Source organism: Lathyrus oleraceus, chromosome 7 (genome assembly GCF_024323335.1).
Source record: "Lathyrus oleraceus cultivar Zhongwan6 chromosome 7, CAAS_Psat_ZW6_1.0, whole genome shotgun sequence".
NCBI lineage: Eukaryota > Viridiplantae > Streptophyta > Magnoliopsida > Fabales > Fabaceae > Lathyrus > Lathyrus oleraceus.
In genome coordinates, this window is record NC_066585.1 from 127,412,568 (window position 1) to 127,432,404 (window position 19,837).

General features: G+C 37.4%; 1 protein-coding gene across 1 annotated transcript; it reads left to right on the forward strand.

The window, feature by feature from the left end:
* Nucleotides 1-9,611: 9,611 nt before the first annotated feature.
* Nucleotides 9,612-11,384, forward strand: LOC127102399 (uncharacterized). Its single transcript, XM_051039769.1, has 2 exons — nt 9,612-10,374; nt 10,555-11,384. The coding sequence occupies exons 1-2, from the start codon at nt 9,612-9,614 to the stop codon at nt 11,382-11,384; spliced, it is 1,593 nt and encodes a 530-aa protein (XP_050895726.1).
* The last annotated feature ends 8,453 nt before the right edge of the window (nt 11,385-19,837 follow it).

Here is a 19,837-nt window from a genome sequence, read left to right on the forward strand (position 1 = left end):
TACCTCTTTCCAGGGATTGCTTCCTGATGTAAATACCTATTCAGAGGCCACTCAATCAATAAAATCATGTTATTCAGTACATCTCTGTGTTCATTTTCATTTTACTGTTTTGTTTGCAAAAATGACGTCCGAATTTTTGATAAACATTGCATCATGAAACATAAGAGCTTTACAGGTACGTGCTTAATAAACATTGAAAATTGTTGAAAACTTTAAGTGCTTTGGATCGTCTATTCAGAACAGGTACACTCGGGGAATTTCCTTAAGGTCCCCATCAAATGATCGCGAATGTTTTTCCTCAACAGTTGGAATTTGGTATCTTATCCCTGCAGAGCTGGTCCGAGCGTTGGATTCTTCAATCCCCAGCAGGCTCTCACTGTTGTACTTCCCCAAGCATTTGTTTCAGATTATACATTCACCAGTAGAGTCGAAAGTGTCAGACTATATATCCCCAGCGGAGTTGACAGTGCCAGACTGTATCCTCCCAGCAGAAGCGGCTGCTCCTCAGAGTTTGATGCCAGATCGATGATCTCGACGCTAGACCCATGGTCTCTTTCCTTGAAGCAGAATCTCGGTACCGTATCGGTGTTTGTTTCCCCTGTTGAGTCGTCTCTCTCGCAGATTATGGTTGCCAGAACCACTGTCGCTTTCCTGAGCAATAAGTTTTCAGTGCCATTCTCTCCCCAGTCAGAGCCTCCGTATTTTGTTATTTGCCAGAACACCGTGTGGCGGGTCATTTCCCCACAGAGTTCTTTGTGTTGTGCATCTCCAACAGCCTTGCCAGGGTCCAGAAGATTGTGATCATTTCCCCAGCAGAATTCCTTGCCTCAGCTTGGCGTTCTCTCTAATCAAGCATTTCAATTCCCTGCATGTAGAATCATATTACATTGCATCCTCCCAAATTGTCTAGCATTTCCATTTTCATGGAGCATTACGCCATTGAAAAATTCAAACATACGCATGTAAAGCATAAGGCATTCTCGGTATCCCAAGTGATAAGCCAGAAGTTGTTTCCAGTACTCAGACTGAATATTGTTCATGACTTATCTTTATTATTCCCAGCAGGGGTAGTTGGCCCACGCGCCGCCTCAATTATCATTTTCCCTATTTCTGCCGATGCTGACAGGCATGAAAGTTTCCGGTATTCAGACCGAAGTGGCATTCAGGCCAGTTTTCCGATGTTCAGATCGAAGAAGTTTTCGACGTTCAGGTCGACGCAACTTGTGGCATTCAGGCCAAGTTTCCGGTATTCAGACTAAAGTGGCATTCAGGCCAGTTTTCCGATGATCAGATCAAAGAAGTTTCCGACATTCAGGTCGATACAACTTGTGGCATTCAAACCAGTTTTCCGATATTCAGACCGAAGTAGCACTCATGCCAGTTTCCCGGTGTTCAGACCGATGTTTGATAATCTAATATCTTCCGATGTTCATATCGAAGAAGTTTCCGACGTTCAGGTCGACGCAACTTGTGGCATTCAGGCCAGTTTTCCGGTATTCAGACCGAAGTGGCATTCAAGCCAGTTTTCTGATGTTCAGATCAAAGAAGTTTCCGATATTCAAGTCGATGCAACTTGTGGCATTCAGGCCAGTTTTCCGGTATTCAGACCGAAGTGGCACTCAGGCCAGTTTCCCGGTGTTCAGACCGATGTTTGATAATCTAATATCTTCCGATGTTCAGATCGAAGAAGTTTCCGACATTCAGGTCGATGCAACTTGTGGCATTCAGGCCAGTTTTCCGGTATTCAGACCGAAGTGGCATTCAAGCCAGTTTCCCGGTGTTCAGACCGATGTTTGATAATCAAGTATCGTCTGATGCTCAGATCGAAGTCATTTCCAGTATTCAAATTGATGAGCGGCATTCAGGCCATGGTTATTTCTGTGTTACCATTTATTTTGGTATTCAGACTAACATTCCTTGTTTCAGTGTTCAAACCGACTCTCACCGTACCAGACGGATTCTTTTTCAAGACCACCTCTTGGCCGATTCTGACAGGCATTGTTACTTCATTTTTTCACTTCAGTGTAAATTTTCGGGCTTTTATCGTATTCAATCCGTTGATACCTCGAAAGTGCGAAAGCCGTTGCTATCTTCCTTTTGGGTCTCCAGTTGATTGAATAGGGGCAGTTGTAATACCCCAAAATTTACCCTTCATTTTTCCTGGAAGCATGGGATTATGTTTTACACTTCATTAGCATCATATTACGTCATACTCATTACATACTGCATTAGTGACATGGAGATCAGGTTTTGATCGATCACTCCTTAACAGAAGGAGTCCACACAAAGCAAGATTGAGAATTTGACTTCATTTTTTAAGTATACAAGTCTCAAGGGTCTCAGGGAGGTCCAAGTATCTTATTATGGTCCTCAGTTCATCAGTGAAGGATTCAAAGCTATCAGAGTGTTCATCTGGATTTAATCAGAAATTAGGGTTTCATGGCTACCTGCAACAGGCAATGTTTGGTTGGAATTAGAAGAGCTCATCCATGTCATGATTAGAGAGGCATCTTGGCCTAGGAAGATTCATAATTATCTCAGAAAGATCCATTGGCAATCAGTGCAATCAGTTCCTGATCATTTTGCCCTAAAACTAGGGTTTGGTATAAAATCAGTTTATTTCTGATTCTTTGGGTGAAACTCTTTTCCATGGCCCTCCATATGTCCACAAGGGTCTACATACAAAAAATCAGCTCTTTATTTGAGCTAGAAGTGCTTCAATTGATCAATGGAATCGGGAATCAGACAGTTTGGGAAAAGTCAATTGTGGGGCCAGAAAAGTCAACTCCAAACATTTTGAGAGTGGAATCTCAAAATCCATGCCTAGGGGATCCTACATATGAAATTTGATCAAGGTTGGATCATGGATTCATCATTTAATCAGGAATTGGAAAAGTTACTTAATTTGGAAATGGTTGACTTTCCATTTAGGGCAAGTTTTCATGATCGTTGCACTCACTTTAAGCCCATTTTTAATCAAGGTAAAAGCTCCATTTGAAAATTTCTCCAACATGAAAGTTGTTCCTCTTGTTCCAAGCTTTCTATAGTTATAAAGTTTGGTCCATTTGTATTAGAATTGAGAAAGTTATGCTTAGTCAAAGTGAGACATTTTTTTAGGACACTTAGAAAAATTTCTATGTCCAAAATCTTCAAAATTTGTCAAGACTTCTTGGCCAGTTTTCTTGCACTTCAAGGCATTATTTGAAAATACTTTCTTCACAACAATTGTACCTTTCCATGTCCTCTTTTACATCCTTTTGGAATCATCTCATTTGGATCCATGGTTTGAGAGATACATTCATTTAAAGTGGGCACCATGACTTGATTTTCTAGGCAGATTTTGGGCCTGGCTGACCCAATCAAATTTTCTAAGCATGCTGCACAAATCAGTCACGTTTTTACCTCTTTTGGCCATGAATTGGACATCAATTCACTTAAGTTTGGCCCAAAATAACAATATTTTACACTTCACTTCACACTTTTATTCTTATGGATAAATCACTTATTAAAAAGCCCATGAGAACACCTAATCCACCCTATTTAAGAAGCTGAAACCCTTAAAGGAGCATTGGAATTTCGTGGCAAGGAGGAAAAGCTTCATCACATATTAGATTCCATTCCACTTCTATTTTCCATTAGGTAATCATCTCTTCCATGGCCATGTTTTGATATATCTACGCTTGCTTACCATGTTCATCACCATTAATCCTTCCATTTTCATAGTTCTTTTTCTTATTTAAAATATTTTCTTCGTCCATAAAATTACCGAAAAATATTTTTCACTTTTCTTAACGTTTTATTTAATTTTATATAATTTTTATTTTCTTATTTTTTTAATATTAATATTTTATTTTAATTATTTATTCTAAATGGTCCATTTTAACACACGTTTTTTTATTGAATTTATTTTTATGATTAAAATTATTGTTAGCATTTGATTTTTGGGATGAAGGTTGAACACTGTATCATGGTCAACCTGACCTTTTCTTGGAATTTTATTTCACATTTTCAATTTATTTTGGATTTATTTTTGACCTAGTTTGGTTGGTTGACTTTTAATTTGACTTATGTTTTGTTTTAATTAATTCACGTACCAATTTTAATTATTTTTAAAATATTTTTGAGGGATGATGATGTCCTGACCCCACCTTATTTAGTTCAATTTTTCATAATTTTCTTGATTAATTTACTATTTATTCTTGATTTATTTCTAACCTAGTCTTATTAATTGACTTTTGGTTTGACTTCTGTTTTGTTTTAATTAATTCACGTGTCAATTTTCATTATTTTTAAAATCTTTTTGGGGGATGATGATGTCCTGACCCCATCTTATTTAGTTTAATTTTTATAAATTTTCTTGATTAATTTTCTATTTATTTGTTATTTTTTCAGTTGACTTCTTTATGATTGATGTTTGACTTAGGGATTGCTTATGGCAATTGAAGAGATCTTTTGATCCTCCCTTGTTCATCTCATATGCCATGTATTAGAGACCTTTTAACTTGATTTTATTTGGTCCTTACCTCATTTCCTGATTAAATTATTTGGTGGACCCTTCGTGTGCATATTTTCATTTGTTTGATTCATCTGTTATCTTTTATACTTGTTTCTCTCATTCATGCTTTCTATTGCTTGATTATTTAACATGTTCATACTCCCATGCATTGTTTAAATGCTCCATTATTTTATTCTTTGGTTTGATTATATATTGTTTATTTATCCGATCTGATTGATAACTGTTGCCTACTTGTATGATGTATGAGGCATATATTCTTATTGTTTGTTTGCCATGAACAATCCCCATTCATAACAAATGTACCCCTCTCCCATAAAGTGTATAATATTTCTTTATTTATTTATTTATTCACCTATTAATATAAGAATTAAAACGAGCATCCGATAACCATTTCAAAATAAGATCAAAAACTCGATCCAACGTCGAGTAATCATTTTCAAAACTTAACAGAACCAGCACACATTCAGTCATCCTCTTGTAAGTTGATTGCCTCAGGCATCACCATCTACCTGTAAGTCGATTGCCTCCGACATCGCCATCTACCCTTATCCGTAACTCCTCTCTGCGCTCCATCCGTCGACTCTTGTTCCGTTTAGGTAGCACCCATTAAGTAGAACCCTTTGTATGATAACATAGGTAGAATTCCCCTATTCTTTGCATGCTAACATTAGGTAGATGTTCCCCTTTGTAAATCCTAACACATAGGTCCATATTGCATGACAACTCTAGAGCAGAGCTTCCCCACTTTTAGACCTTCTGTGCGTCTCCGATCTTGTGGCATGTTAGTCCGTTCTATTGCAAAGAGGTAACTGTCTAAGACTCGATTCAGCGAGCTACGACACCTACTGCTAGGACGTTGAACACACTGCCCACCCTCCTTTGACACAACTGGTGTCCTCTTTTGTAAGTCCATGTTCAGATGACAATCCTTAACCCCTAGTTAGCCGAACTACAACAACTTTGATTCTCATGTTCAGATGAGATACGTAGGCACGAGACACGATGTCTTGCCGAGTTTGACTGACGACTAACAACTAATCCTTGCTTGCTTTCGCCCTTGTTGTGATTCTTTTCTCTCGCCCTCGTTGCGATCAAGACCGTCCCTTTCCCTTGCCCTAGTTGCAATCGAGACCCTTGTTCTCGTAGTTAGCCGAACTACGTTTTGCTCTGATTCTCATTCCAGATGAGATACGTAGGCATAAGACGCGACGTCTTACCGAGCACACTTATCTTTAACCCATAGGTAGCCGAGCTACGAAGACTCTGATTCTCATACTTAGATGAGATACGTAGGCAGTGAATGCGACATCCTTGTGAGTCATTTTCTTTTAACCTTCCTTTTAGTAAATAGTACTTTAGATATACCTACAACCTTTAGACTAGAACAACACTTATGAAAAGGGCTCCCTAGGAGTACCTAGGATGTTTTGGGTGCTTAAAACCTTCCCATTGCATAACCAACCCCCTTACCCAGATCTTTGACATTTTTACTAGTTTTTGATTCGATAAAACTTTTAGGTTTTTGTTCGCTTTCTAACCATTCCTTTGGATAAATAGAAGTGCAGTGGCGACTCGACTTGTATGGTTTACCTTGGATTTAGTCAATATCTCTAATGGTAACGAATACCCCACTACACTTAGGCATCACTTTCTTGTTGCTAAATATATACACTCATTTTCCTTTAGGCCAGCTGAAAGCCACCGCTAGCCCCCAAGAAAAGAAAGCAAAAAGAAATTGAGGTCGAAACTATTGAATCTGATGATGAAGATTTATCTCCAGATGCCTCTAAACCGAAACAAAGGAGGAAGAAATAACTGAAGCTTCAAGGTGCTCTTGTTCATCCGAAAACAAAAACCAGTGCATTGAAAAGACCTCCTACCTAAAAAATACCTAGGGCTGAATCTGAGCCTAAGTCGAAGAAGATGCCAGAAAAAATGGAGAGTGATAACTCCAGTCTTGGGGATGAAGATCCTAAGGTAAAATGTCTCACCTTTACTTTTGACTAATTAACTACATTCTCCTTTTGCCTTCGACTTACCCAATCTTTGTCTTGTTTTCAGGCTGCTGCAGGAAGTCCCCAAATCCAACTGTTACACCGGTCGTTGTTTCATCCGACAAAGGATCTATGGGCAAAGTGAACAATCATGCTGCAGAAAGACAGGAAAGCTCCTCACCAAACATCATCATCCAACATTCCCATGCTAGTGGCTCTGAACCTGAGGATGAACAAGTCGAAGATGCCCCAGTGGAAAAAGATGCAGAAATGCAAGACCCTAGGGAGATTCTTGAAGACGAATCTGAAGACGGCTCATCCGAAACCAACCAAGATGTGGATGATCCTGATAAAGAAGAAGAATATGATCAATCTATGTTTAACTTCGACAAAGAACCCCTTGAGGACGATGTAATACCCCGTATTTCCTTAAACACTCAAAATCCTATTAATTGAGATCAATTGAGTTCCTATGTGCTCTAAAAGTTATTAGTTGGGATAAATAGAGTAAATAGTGAATTCAGATTGACTTAATTAATATTAATTGGGACTAACCTTTTATTAATTGAGATATTTTGGTAACATTAATAATGAGTCAATTTCTCTAGTAGAACAAATATTAAAAGTGTAGTATCACTTGGGATATTTGTTACTGCTAGTAGTCTTTTCTAACCACACATTTCTAGTGGAAAATGGTGGCCACATGTTTTTATCCAATACCCACCAACCTTGTACCACTCCATTTTCTCTATGTATCAGAAAAGCTAGTGGAGAGAAGAAGGAGGAGGAAAAGCTTGGAATCCATCATCATCACTTCACCATAATCTCATCTCACCATCTTCTTCAACCTTCTCTTCCATTTCCTAAGGTGGGTTCTAGGTAGAACTTTAGATTTAGAAGTTAGGGTTGATAAACCATGGAATTGATAGTAAGATAAATGATATATGACGAGTTTCTCCATGAATCATGTGAATCTTCATTGATGATGTTTCTATGTGTCTTCTTGTAGTTGTTGGATTCTTGTGATATAATGATGTCGTTGTTGCTTTGAAAGTGTTGTTGATGTATTTTTATGATTATGACAAGAGATTGGTGGCTAGAAATGAAACAATATTATGAAGGTTGGAAACTATGTTGTTATGCAGAAGAAACTATGTTTTATGCAGGGACCAATCGATTGGTTCTGGAGTCTTTTCCAGACCGATCGATCGAATGGAGTTTCTGAGTTATGGAAAGTGAAAAATGTTTGGGACCAACCGATTGGTCCTTAGTAACAATCGATTGTATTATCTTTCTATTTTGAAGAAAATGAAATTTTTGCAGGACCAATCGATTGACAGTGGGCTCCAATCGATTGCACAAACTTACTGACTTTGAAAACTGGAAATTGTTCAGCTGTCAATCGATTGACACTCAGGATCAATCGATTGATCCTCTGAATTCTTTGAAAAACAGAAATGTGAGATAAACCAACCGATTGGCTCATGCCTAAAACTTCAAATTTAACTTATTTAATATTTCTAAATGCATTTCATCAACTATTAATCACTTGTCATGTTATACTTGTCTTGAATCAATGTTGAATGTGAGAATTGCATGTTGAATCTAGTGAGTTAACCTAGTGATCATTCTTAGGCCATAAATTAGACTTATAACTTAGATAACATTAGAAAGCGACATTTATTCGTACGATGCTTATGTGAAATTTGTAAATGAATGATTGTTATAGTTGAGAGTGAGACGCTTTGTATGGAACATGTATTGTTATTGCTTGTATATTGGTGAATGAAGTCACCAATGATTGATGAATCTAGTTATGTTTTATGGAATTGATCACATATTCAGAATGTTTTGCCCTTGATGGTGTACATCCCTATTTGAGATGCTTAGATGAGTAAGCAATGGGATGTGACTCTAATGATTCGTGTCTAAATTGGGTTTGAGCCCCAACCATGGAGGACATGGGGGATAGGTGGACACCAAAGCGGGTTAGAGGCCCATACGGTGAAAGATACTCTAAGTGGGTTAGAGTCCCATACGGGTGACAGTCGCTTGGGTTGAGTTTGGAACTCATAGAGAACCCGACATCCACCGCGAAAGTCGAATCATACGAGCATGCATGAATTGAGCTTGCCATATATGTAGGTCCGTTCAGGGATTGATGTTTCGTGAATCTGAATAATGACTTATTTTGAGTTGTGAGAACTCATGAGCATGTTGCCATACATTGTGAGACTTTTCCCCATCACTTAAGTCTTCTTTCCATTGTTGACTTAAGTTGGATATTGATTAGAAAACCCTGTAGAGCCGAGTGGACCCGTAAGATAGGGAATCCACTAGGATTATTATCTCACCCCATGTTGTTGATTATTTTTCAGATAGTTCTGATCAGGCAAAGGGTAAGGACAAGATAAAGTGATGTCTTGCTTACCTGATGTTTTGGATGGCTTCTTCATTGTGTAGATATTTTTGAGATCATTCTACAATGGTCTAGTTCCTAGTTTTATTTTGGGCACCTTTGTGTATATTTTATGCCATGTAGCGTTTTCTTTTGGGCATGTAATATGTACACTGTTGCCTCTAGGCGCTTATGTATTTCAGTACCAATATTACATAATGTATAATATGTATTCTAGACATATATTATATATGGGTGCTACAATTGGTACCAGAGCAGGTCGTATCCTCGACCTAGCCATGAGATATTGTAAGTATTCTTTTCTGCCTCATATGTGGGTTATCGTCATTGCCCTTGATTTTATATTCATAGTATTGAGCCTGATCAACTTAATTCTATTTGTATGACATTCAGGATCATGGCTGACAGACGCAGAGGTCATGGTAGACCTAGAACTCAGAATTCAGATTCAGAACCTCCAAGTGGTAGTGAAGGTTTTCAATGGCCTCAGTTTATGTAATAGATGCAGCAACAACATAACCAATTCATGCATCAGATGATGCAATAATTGAATGGTGGTCTTCACCCTCAAGGGGTTCCACAAGAAGTTGCAGGTGGTAGTTTCCGAGATTTCTTTCGCATGAATCCTCCTGAGTTCCATGGTGGATTAAATCATGTGAAGGCTCATGAGTAGGTAACTAGCATGGAGGGGATTTTTCAGATAGTGCATTGTAGTGAAGAGAATAAAGTTGTGTTTGCTTCTCACATGATGAGGGGTTCTGCTGTGAGGTGGTGGGAAAGTGCTTCGACTCTTATGACCAATCAAGGAGTACCTAGGGTTTGGGAGCATTTTAAGACTACTTTTCTAAATAAGTATTTTCCTAGCTCTTTGAGGACTCAGAAAGAATTCAAGTTTCAGCAGCTTAGACAGGGTACTATGTCAATGGCTATGTATGCTGAAAAGTTTGAAGATATGGCTGCTTATTTTAGACAGGCCATGTACACACCAGATGAGAAGTGGAAGATTGATCAATTCCTTTTTGGTTTAAGAGGTGAAATTTCTCATAGTGTTTCTCAAAGAGAATTCACTACTTATGCTGAATTGCTAAGGCAATGTTATATGGCTGAGAATAGTTTGATGAAAGTTCAAGAAGAAAGGGATCAGTATAGGATTGGACAGAAGGACCAGGGAAGGCTAGGTAACCAGTTTAGGCCTAGACCTCAATCTTTCAAAGGAAAACCAGTGCAGCATGCAAGACCTAACCATCCTCCGCAATGTCAAGTATGTAAGAAGTCTCATTTTGGAAGATGTGCTGGAAGTGTGGTTAGGTGTTTTACTTGTCAGAGGGAGGGACACATGGCTAGGGATTGTCCTCAGAATAAGAATCAGGTGCAAGGAAGGAACATTGGTCGAGTTTATACTTTGGATGCAAGGAAGGCTAAGAGCAACAATGCTTTGATTGCTGGTACGTGTCTCGTCAATGACCATCCTTGTTTTGTACTATTTGATTATGGGGAAACACACTCTTTTGTATCAATTCAGTGTATGAAGCATCATGGCTTGCAAGAAATTCCTTTGTCTCCTCCTATGGTGGTTACTACCGCCATTTGATGATGTGGTTGAGATGAAAATTGTTCGCTTTCAGTGAATGGTAGAATTTTACAGATTGATCTTATTTGTTTAACACTTAAGAAGGTTGGTGTGGTTTTGGGGATGGACTCGCTTTCCGATAATTTTGTGTTTATTGGATGTGAAGAGAAGTTAATCATCATTCCATCTAGTGAAGTTACTCCAAAGGATGTATTAACTACTATCTTGGAAGGTACAGTTGGTATGGTTAATTTCTTATTTGAGAAGGAAAAGTTGGTTCTCTTGGTTCTCACCAAGGAACCTAGTGACAATCTGAATGTTACACAAATTCCTATCGTTTGTGAATTTCCAGAAGTTTTCCCTGAGGATGTCACTTCTCTTCCTCCTGAAAGAGAAGCGGAGTTCTCTATTGATATGATACCTGGGATGACTCCAATCTCTGTTTCTCTGTATCGTATGGCCTCACTCGAGTTGAGAGAGTTAAAGGATCAATTGGAAGAGTTGTTAACCAAGCATTTCATCCGACCTAGTGTCTCACCATGGGGAGCTCCAGTGTTACTAGTAAAGAAGAATGATGGTAGTATGCGGTTGTGTATTGATTATCGCCAGTTGAATAAAGTCACCATTAAGAACAAGTACCCCCTGCCAAGGATAGACAATTTGCTAGATCAGTTGAAAGGAGCTTGTGTGTTCTCGAAGATTGATTTACGATCGGGCTATCATCAAATCAGAGTTAAGAATTCGGATGAACCAAAGACCGCATTTAGAACCCGATATGGCCATTATGAGTTTCTTGTAATGCCTTTTGGTGTGACGAATGCCCCTGCTATTTTTATAGACTATATGAATCGGATATTTCAACCTTACTTGGACCAGTTCGTGTGATCTTTATTGATAACATTCTTATTTATTCTCGTACTCCACAAGAGCACGAAGAACATCTAAGGAATGTTCTACCAGTACTGCAAGAGAAGCAACTTTTCGCCAAGTTAAGTAAGTGTGAATTTTGGATGAACAAAGTGAAGGAGAAGGGCGATCCAAAACGCAACGGAATTTAAAATTTCTCCTTTAGTGATCCTTACGAATGGGCATGATCAGTGATAGAATTGTTACCTCTTGTGGCGATTGTAACCTTTGATGCAGATCTACAGAGTGATCACGAACGTTGAACGATGACAACGCCTCTACTCAGTCCACACGAACGAATTCCTTCAATCTCAGTGCTAGTTGCTACGAATGAAGGCTTTGAGTGTGAGAGAGAGAGAGAGAAACGAAATTGCAACTGCACAAATGCTTCTACACAAGGGTTCTATTTATAGAACCACTTGTGTGGGCTGCAAGCTAAAAAGCCCATTCAAGTGTATGTGGCTCATATCTTATAATATGCCAAAATCACTTAAGCGCGTGGTACCTTACCATATTTCGTATTCTACTTAAGTACACCGTACCTTACGATGTTCTACAATTCACTTAAGGGCACCGTACATTACGGTATTCCTTAGTTACTTTATCTCTCATCAATCCGTCCTTTTGTGTGTGACCCTGTAGGTTTTCGCGGCATTGGAAATTATATTAAATCACGTATTTAACATAATAAACAGTGAGCAATATCTAGCAACACATCACTGCTACCCAAGATACGAAAATGTCATGTGATTTGACAAATCCTTTTGTGATAATACTTATATGTACAATTACCCTTTTACCCTTATGTCTATATTGAACACAAGGCATAGACCGTGTCATCCTTGTCCAGTTCAATATTGGGCCCATAGACATTTATCCTGTTACGCGGGATGGGCAAATTCCATCTAGGTCACTCATGTCCCTTAGCACGCTTCATGGAGTACCCATCAACTGTCTTTATGGTTATCCAGTTACGGATAATGTTTGATCAGCAATAAGGCACTCGACTCTACATCTAGGGCCCATAGTGGTTTCAGGTCTGTAAGACCCTAATTTTCACCCTAAGATCCCTCATGGCATCATATCATTGCACATTGCATTTGCCTCAAGGATCATAGCATCTTAGCCCCCTTAACCCTTGGGTTGGGACTTGTGTGAGTTGGTTTGAGACCACCAAGCATGCTCGAATTGTATATTATTGCTTTCTTATTTTGTTTAACTAACCAAAAGCACAAAAATATGTCATTAACCTTGTTTGCTTTGAAGCATGAGCAATCATGTGACCCAAGGCTCCTAGGTGGCCCCATACTCATTGATATGGCCAGATGAAGTTGAAAGCAAGCATGACAATGGTTCCCAAAGCTCTCATTCATAATATATGCCTCCCAAGTATCTCAATTTTCCAATTTGATCAAGATAAACCAAAGGGCTTGAGGATTGTTTCCCAAGGAAACCCTAATTCATCTGTGCATCAACTGTGCCTTGCTCATGAAGCAACCTCAACCCATGATAAAATACAATCAAGGGAAGTTCTTTAATTCATCATTTCATGCATATTTGAGCTTATGTGAGTGTCCTCAATCATCAATTCATTAATATTTGAAGTTTGGACTTGAGAAGTTGATCAGTCAATTCATCTGCCTATTTTGAAATCCACTGAGACCTAACTTTTGATGTGTTTGTCAAATGAAGATGACCCCAAGAGAAACAATATTCTTAATAACCATATGAACAACTTTCATTTTAATCAAAAATTAATTTGAAGCTTGGAAGGTCATCATTCATTTCAAAACATTATAGGTCATTTTGACTGAAACCCTAATTTTGGGTCAACTTCCCAAGGACACAACTCCTTCATTTTTCATGATTTTGAGGTGGGATCAAATGAATTGGAAAGTTTAAGATGTATAATTCAATTTTTATGTTTAAAAAAGTTTCATAATCCTAAAATAAACACATGTGATAATACAAAACATTATAGGTCACTTTGGACCAAAGCCATTGAAATGTGAAAAAGTCCAACTTCAAGTGCCCATAACTTTCTCATCAAAAATACAAATGATGTAAACTTTAAGTCCAAATTGATTGTATTGAAAATATATACAACTTTGATGTTGAAGGTTTTGTCATTTGGAGCTTGCATCATTGAAACAGAATGGATTGAAGTTGATCCATTTTGGCAAATTTCACATACACATGCTTTGTACATTGAACTTCATGGCCAATTTTCAATAATTTCCTAACACCAAATGGATTTTTGTTCAACATAACAATTGTTACTCATGTCAAGACCTTTCCAACCATTACCCACATGACCATGTTTCATTTTTGCAAAGTTTGCATTTTCAAAGAGGTAAAGATTTATGTGCATTTATGGAAACTATGTGAGAACTTTGTGCACAAGCCATTTCCATCAGAACCGCACGTCCAAATAAACTTTGCTGATGATTAGCTTGCATTTCCAATTGCATTTAGGCCTCCCATGCGCCTATACAGGCCCATGCATGGAGGCCCTCATTCCACATGCACACGAATTTTCGATGCTTTGCATCATCATTTGCTATAAATACATGTGCTCAGCTTCATTCATTTCCAACCTTAAGGAGCCTAACACTCTGCAGAATTGGAATCCCACCCTTCACCTAAAGGAATTTTGCATTTTCTCTTCAATTTTTCAGTTTCAATTTTCAACTTCCTTGGTTGATTATTGAACTCCAATTCCTTAGCCTAGCTTCATTTCCATCTCAAGACCAAGTTGCATTAAAGAATTGGAAGAGATCGTGCCTTGTAAAGCTGCACTTCAAAGGTTGTTGTTCAAACTTTTTTGATTTGAAACTCACTGGATCTTGCTCATTTCTTGTGTTTGTTGGTTCCTCTGAAGTCCTCTCATAAGAGGCAATTGATGTGTGCAATTAATTTCAGAAATTCATCAAGTTCAGTTTGAACTCCATAATTTTCTATCTCTGATTTCTCCTTCTATGAGAGTCTAGAGTAGAAACCAATGGCACAGGGGTGATGTACATCACCCCAGCTTTCCAATGATATGAGGATCGTGCGTTTTGGTGAACGTTTTAAGACCTGCAACTCTGGCCGGAGCTGGCTTGCTCGCCGGAGAAGACGGTGGTGTACACCACCGTCCCCCATGCCAGATTGCATCTGGACCGTTGGTTGTTGTTTCCAGATTGAATCACATCCATGCAACGTTATGACTTTTTTAAATGTTTTATATTTCTAATTTGACTAAGGCCTTTGGTGAGCGCGCGCCTTACAGCCTCTAGATGTGCCACCTCATTTAATGAATCAGATCCAACGCGCCAGGATTTTTGCAATTTCTAATTTATTTCATTTTATTTCAAAAATTCATAACTCTTTCATTTTAAATCCAAAAAATATGGGACCAATTGCATTATTTCCCTTTTTAATTATAGTTTCTAAAATTGATTTTTAATATTTTTTATTTTTCCATTTGATATTTTTTGTGAATTTTCTCTTTTCTAGTTATTTTTAATTCATTTTAAATAGTTTCCAATATTCAAAAAATGCAAAAATATTTTCTTAACATCTTTGAATGATGATGAATCTATGGAAAATATTCTCATCAATTTCTTAATTGATTTGAGATTTATTTGAGATTTTAGTTCAATCATGTTATTTTTTATTCATTTTTAATTGTTTAAAATTAGTTTCTGGTTTCTAAAATTGATGAAATTTTTTGTCAAACCTTGTTTGACCTTGTTGAACTTAGGATGATCCATTTGGACTTTTCCAAGTTGATTTGAAATGGATTTGGAGTTTGACCTTTAATTATTTATTTTAATTCAAGTATTATTTTAATTCTCAAGAATACCAAAAATATTTTATTTGTTTCTTGACTTCTAAGCTTCATTTTGCTTCTGTTTACCATTGATTGACTTTGATTCTATTCATGTTTGATCAATATGTGTTGGATATTTCATTTGAATTCCATTTATGTACATTTCCATTTCTTCTTCTTCTTCTTCTTCTTCTTCTTCTTTTTCTTTTTGATCAATGAGTTAATGATTGGTGGTTAGCCTTGACATATGAGGGGGCTTAACCTTCTTTGATTCAAATCTAATTCATCTTGATCAAAGATCAAGTGAATGACTTTGCATTAGAGACAGGTTGCTTCTTGGTCAATCAAAAAAACCTAAATCCATACAAGATCATTCTTCTTTTCTTTTGGCATGGCAAGTTGTAGGAGCTTGGCTTACTAGTCATGGTCTCTAACTTGTGTTTGTTGCCTATAGTTTTATTCACCGGCCTCAGATAGGTGTGACTACTACATTAGTCCACTTACGATTGTTTAACATATCGCTAAATTGCCTTATGGCACACTAACACTAACTACTAATCACTAACTTTTTAATTCAAGCATTTAATTCTTGCAATTTATTTTAATGCAATTTAATATTCTTGTACATTAATTCGTTTGCTTTTTCCCTTTGCTCACTTGATCTCATGTTTATGAAAATGCAATTTGTCTTTTGCTCACTTGAGCACATTATTGTGTATATACTATTGTGCTTGTTTTGTTTTGATTGTGTGAACCCAATGCAAATGGACAAAGGACTTAGATTTTGGACCTTACCTATGCAAAAAATGGAGTCAAAGAGCAACTAGGCCTCATGCCTTTTTTGAATGCTATAAAAGAAGAAAAAATTTGTCAAAGAGCAACTAGGCCTCATGCCTTTAGAATGCTTAATCTTGAAGAAGACATTGAAAGGACCTAATTCTAAACTCACTCTTGTCCATTCTTTCTATTGCATTGTGGAACTTTTTGATTTGTATGTTCTTATGTGCTAAGGATCCTAAACTTGAGCCAAGTAGAAGAACCATTGTCATGAGCATCCAAAGTGAGAGATTCAAAAGCCAATTGGAAGATTCCTAGGAGCTTGATTGCTTGTTTGCTTGATTGTTTGAGTTATTTGCTTATTTCTTTCCAATTCCAAAGGAAAGGGAACAACTTGGATCATCTATATGATCTCAAGAAGGGAACTCCATGTGGTTTTATTTCTCTTCCTTCACCTTTGCATGTTTAGGACCTTAGCCATTCTCTTCTTCTCTCCACTCTAACCCAAGCCAAAATTTTGTGCAAACATTAACATTGCTTTTCAAAATTAGAAACCTAAGCACTATGCTTTTGATTTTTTCAAACTCTTTCCATAACACTTATTTTGAATTGAATCCTAAGTCATCTTTGACCTTACTTTGTAAATACTTTTCATGGGTAAATACAACTCACTCAATTGTTGTTGTGGTTTCAATGGCCATTTTTGCCTAAGCTTTTCATAAACATTAGCTATTAGGTTTAAGTATCTTTGAGGTTGATATAATACTCACCTATATCCTTAGTGATGGACTATAAGTCTTCCATGCTTATTATAGGATTAACCCCTCACTAGCATGTTGAAGCTCTCCTCACATGGTGGATTTGTGGTTTTAGGTTGAGTTTTCTCCCTTTGATAACAAAAGACCTTTAAGGGTTTTGACCAATCAATTCACCAACTTCTTTTGAGATTTTTACCCCGAACTACGAGGTTTTGATCCTAATCTTTTTTAAGATGGTACGTAGGCAATGGGTTTATCCATTCAAACACAAAAATTGTAAATAATTTGTATATTCTTTTCTCATCTCCCCAATCATGTTTGCACAAATAATTTTCACAAATACCAACCTACCTTACAACATTTGTAAAAAGGGCTCCCTTAGAGTACTAAGGATGTTTTGGGTGCTTAAAACCTTCTCATTGCATAACCAACCCCCTTACCCCGATCTCTGACATTTTTATTAGTTTTTGATTTGATAAAACTTCTCGGTTTTTGTTCGCTTTCTAACCTTTCCTTTGGATAAATAGAAGTGCAGTGGCGACTCGAATTATATGATTTACTTTTGATTTAGTCAATAAATCTAAAGGTAACGAATACCCCGCTACAAGGTCGAAGGGTGGTATACACCATTATAACCATGAGAATAACTTATGACACTTTGCATAATATTCTATATAGTATTCTCATAGCGGGTCAATCCAGTATAAATATTACTCTTAATATTCATACCTATGTTTAAGACTTGATAACTCCTTATCCATGATCCATGAGATGTGATCATCAGTCTATATACATAATAGTCTTAATGCTTTAATGTTATCTCACTTCACAATAAAGCTCGACTGTGGATACTTTAAGAATAGTGTCCTTATGTTTAATGTGATCTCATGATTAAGTTACACTTGATACATTAAACGGACTATCTATTCTAGGGACTTTATTAGACAAACACAATAAAGAAAAAACCTTTTATTATTAATAAATAATTCGATACAAGTACCTAAAGTATTGGCCTCTAGGGCTTACACCAACAATCTCCCACTAGCACTAGAGCCAATCAGGCATACCCCTAATGCCCATAGATCTAGTATGGCTATCATTCTTCTGCTGCGCAAGAGGCTTTGTCAGTGGGTCAGCAATATTGTCAAGTGTAGGTACTCTGCATATTTTCACATCTCCTCTATCTATTATCTCTCGAATGAGGTGATAATGCCTAAGTATGTGTTTGGATCGTTGGTGAGATCTACGCTCCTTAGCTTGTGCGATGGCACCATTGTTATCACAATAGAGACCAATGGGATCCACAATTCTAGGAACTATGCCAAGTTCACTAATGAACTTTTTGATCCAAACATCTTCCTTTGTTGCACTTGAGGCAGCAATATACTCGGCCTCAGTTGTAGAATCAACAACTGTGTCTTGCTTTGAACTTTTCCAGCTCACAGCGCCACCGTTTAAGCAAAACACATAACCAGATTGCGATCTAAAGTCATCCTTATATGTTTGGAAACTAGCATCGGTGTATCCAATTACAGCCAGTGTCGCATCTCGAAAAATACGATTCCTCGCGATGGTCGCGGAAAAATTATGTTCGAATAGAGTCGTCACCGAACTTTATTTATCCCAATGAAGGAATAGGAAAATATCGACAAAACCTTTAGGAAATGGAATAATGGTCGTCGCAACCATATTCGGGTTCGGGAATGGATTACGCAAGAGGAAGGTATTAGCACCCCTCACGTCCGTTGTACTCAACGGGAACCTTTTAGTTCAATAGTGTGTTTCGAGTTTTAATTTATGTTTGTTTGTTTATCTTTAGGTTATTAAAAAATAGAAATGGATGAGAACCTCAGAAAGGGAAAGGGGAGGTTTTTCATTAGTGTGCTCGCGAAGATACATCAATCTCCTGCCTACGTATCCTTATGGTGTAATAAGGAAATCATAGCATTCGTAGTTCGGGGACTACGGTTGGTTGGTGTCTTTTAGTGAACAACTGCTTAGATCGCGTTCTAAAGGCTAAACGCTGGCTTGTCTACTGTCGGCAGAGGCTTAAGCATTGGTTTGTTATGCGCATTAGAAAGGATTAACACTGTTCTTTCTGAAAAGAGTTTAGGTCACACGGAGGTGACAAATTGGATTAATATGTTGGATATTTTGTTTGACTGGTTTCGATCGCACGAGGGCGAGAAAGGATAAGTTTGATGTGTTAAGGTATTTTGGTTGGATGACAATTACTCGGATAGTCGAGTAAGACAAATTGTATCCTAGCAGTCGGGAAAGGGAATAGAAGACTCTAGACCACTTTCTTTTTCATCCTTAATTATGGAAAGGATTTGAACGATGGTTACAATATTTTAAACAGATGACGAATACTCGGATAGTCGAGTAAGACAACTCGTATCCTAATTATCGGGAAAGGGAATAGAAGACTTTAGACCGCTTTCTGTTTCATCTGAATATTTATGAAAATAAGGTTGTACATGGTTGACGTATTTTAGAATAGACGACAAGTACTTGAATGGAGGAGTAAGACAACTCATATCCAAGCATTTGAGAGGAGGAATTTAAGACTCAAGACCATCTTCCTTTTCGTATCGTTTTGATTGAGAATGATTTGACCTACGGTATGAGTTGGTGAAAAATGACAATTGTTTGACTGACCGAGTAAGAGAACTCGTATTCAAACAATTGAGGAGTGAAGTTGAAAACTCAAAGTCAACTCCCTTTTCATTTAGCTTACTATGAAAATGTTTTGATTAAGTATGAGTTGGTAAAAAATGACAATTGTTCGACTGACCGAGTAAGAGAACTCGTATTCAAACAGTTGAGGAGTGAAATTGAAAACTCAAAGTCAACTCCTTTTTCATTTAGCTTATTGTGAAAATATTTCGATTTAATCGGAGTTTGGAAGTTGGTATAGGAACGAAAATTATTTGACTAACCAAGTAAGAGAACTTGTATTCAAGTAGTCGAGGAGAAAAATTGAAGACTCAAAGTTATCTCCCTTTTGGCTTCTTGTTATAAAAGGATTTGATTTGTTTGTACTTAAATGATTTAGAAATGACGACCATTTGACTAACCGA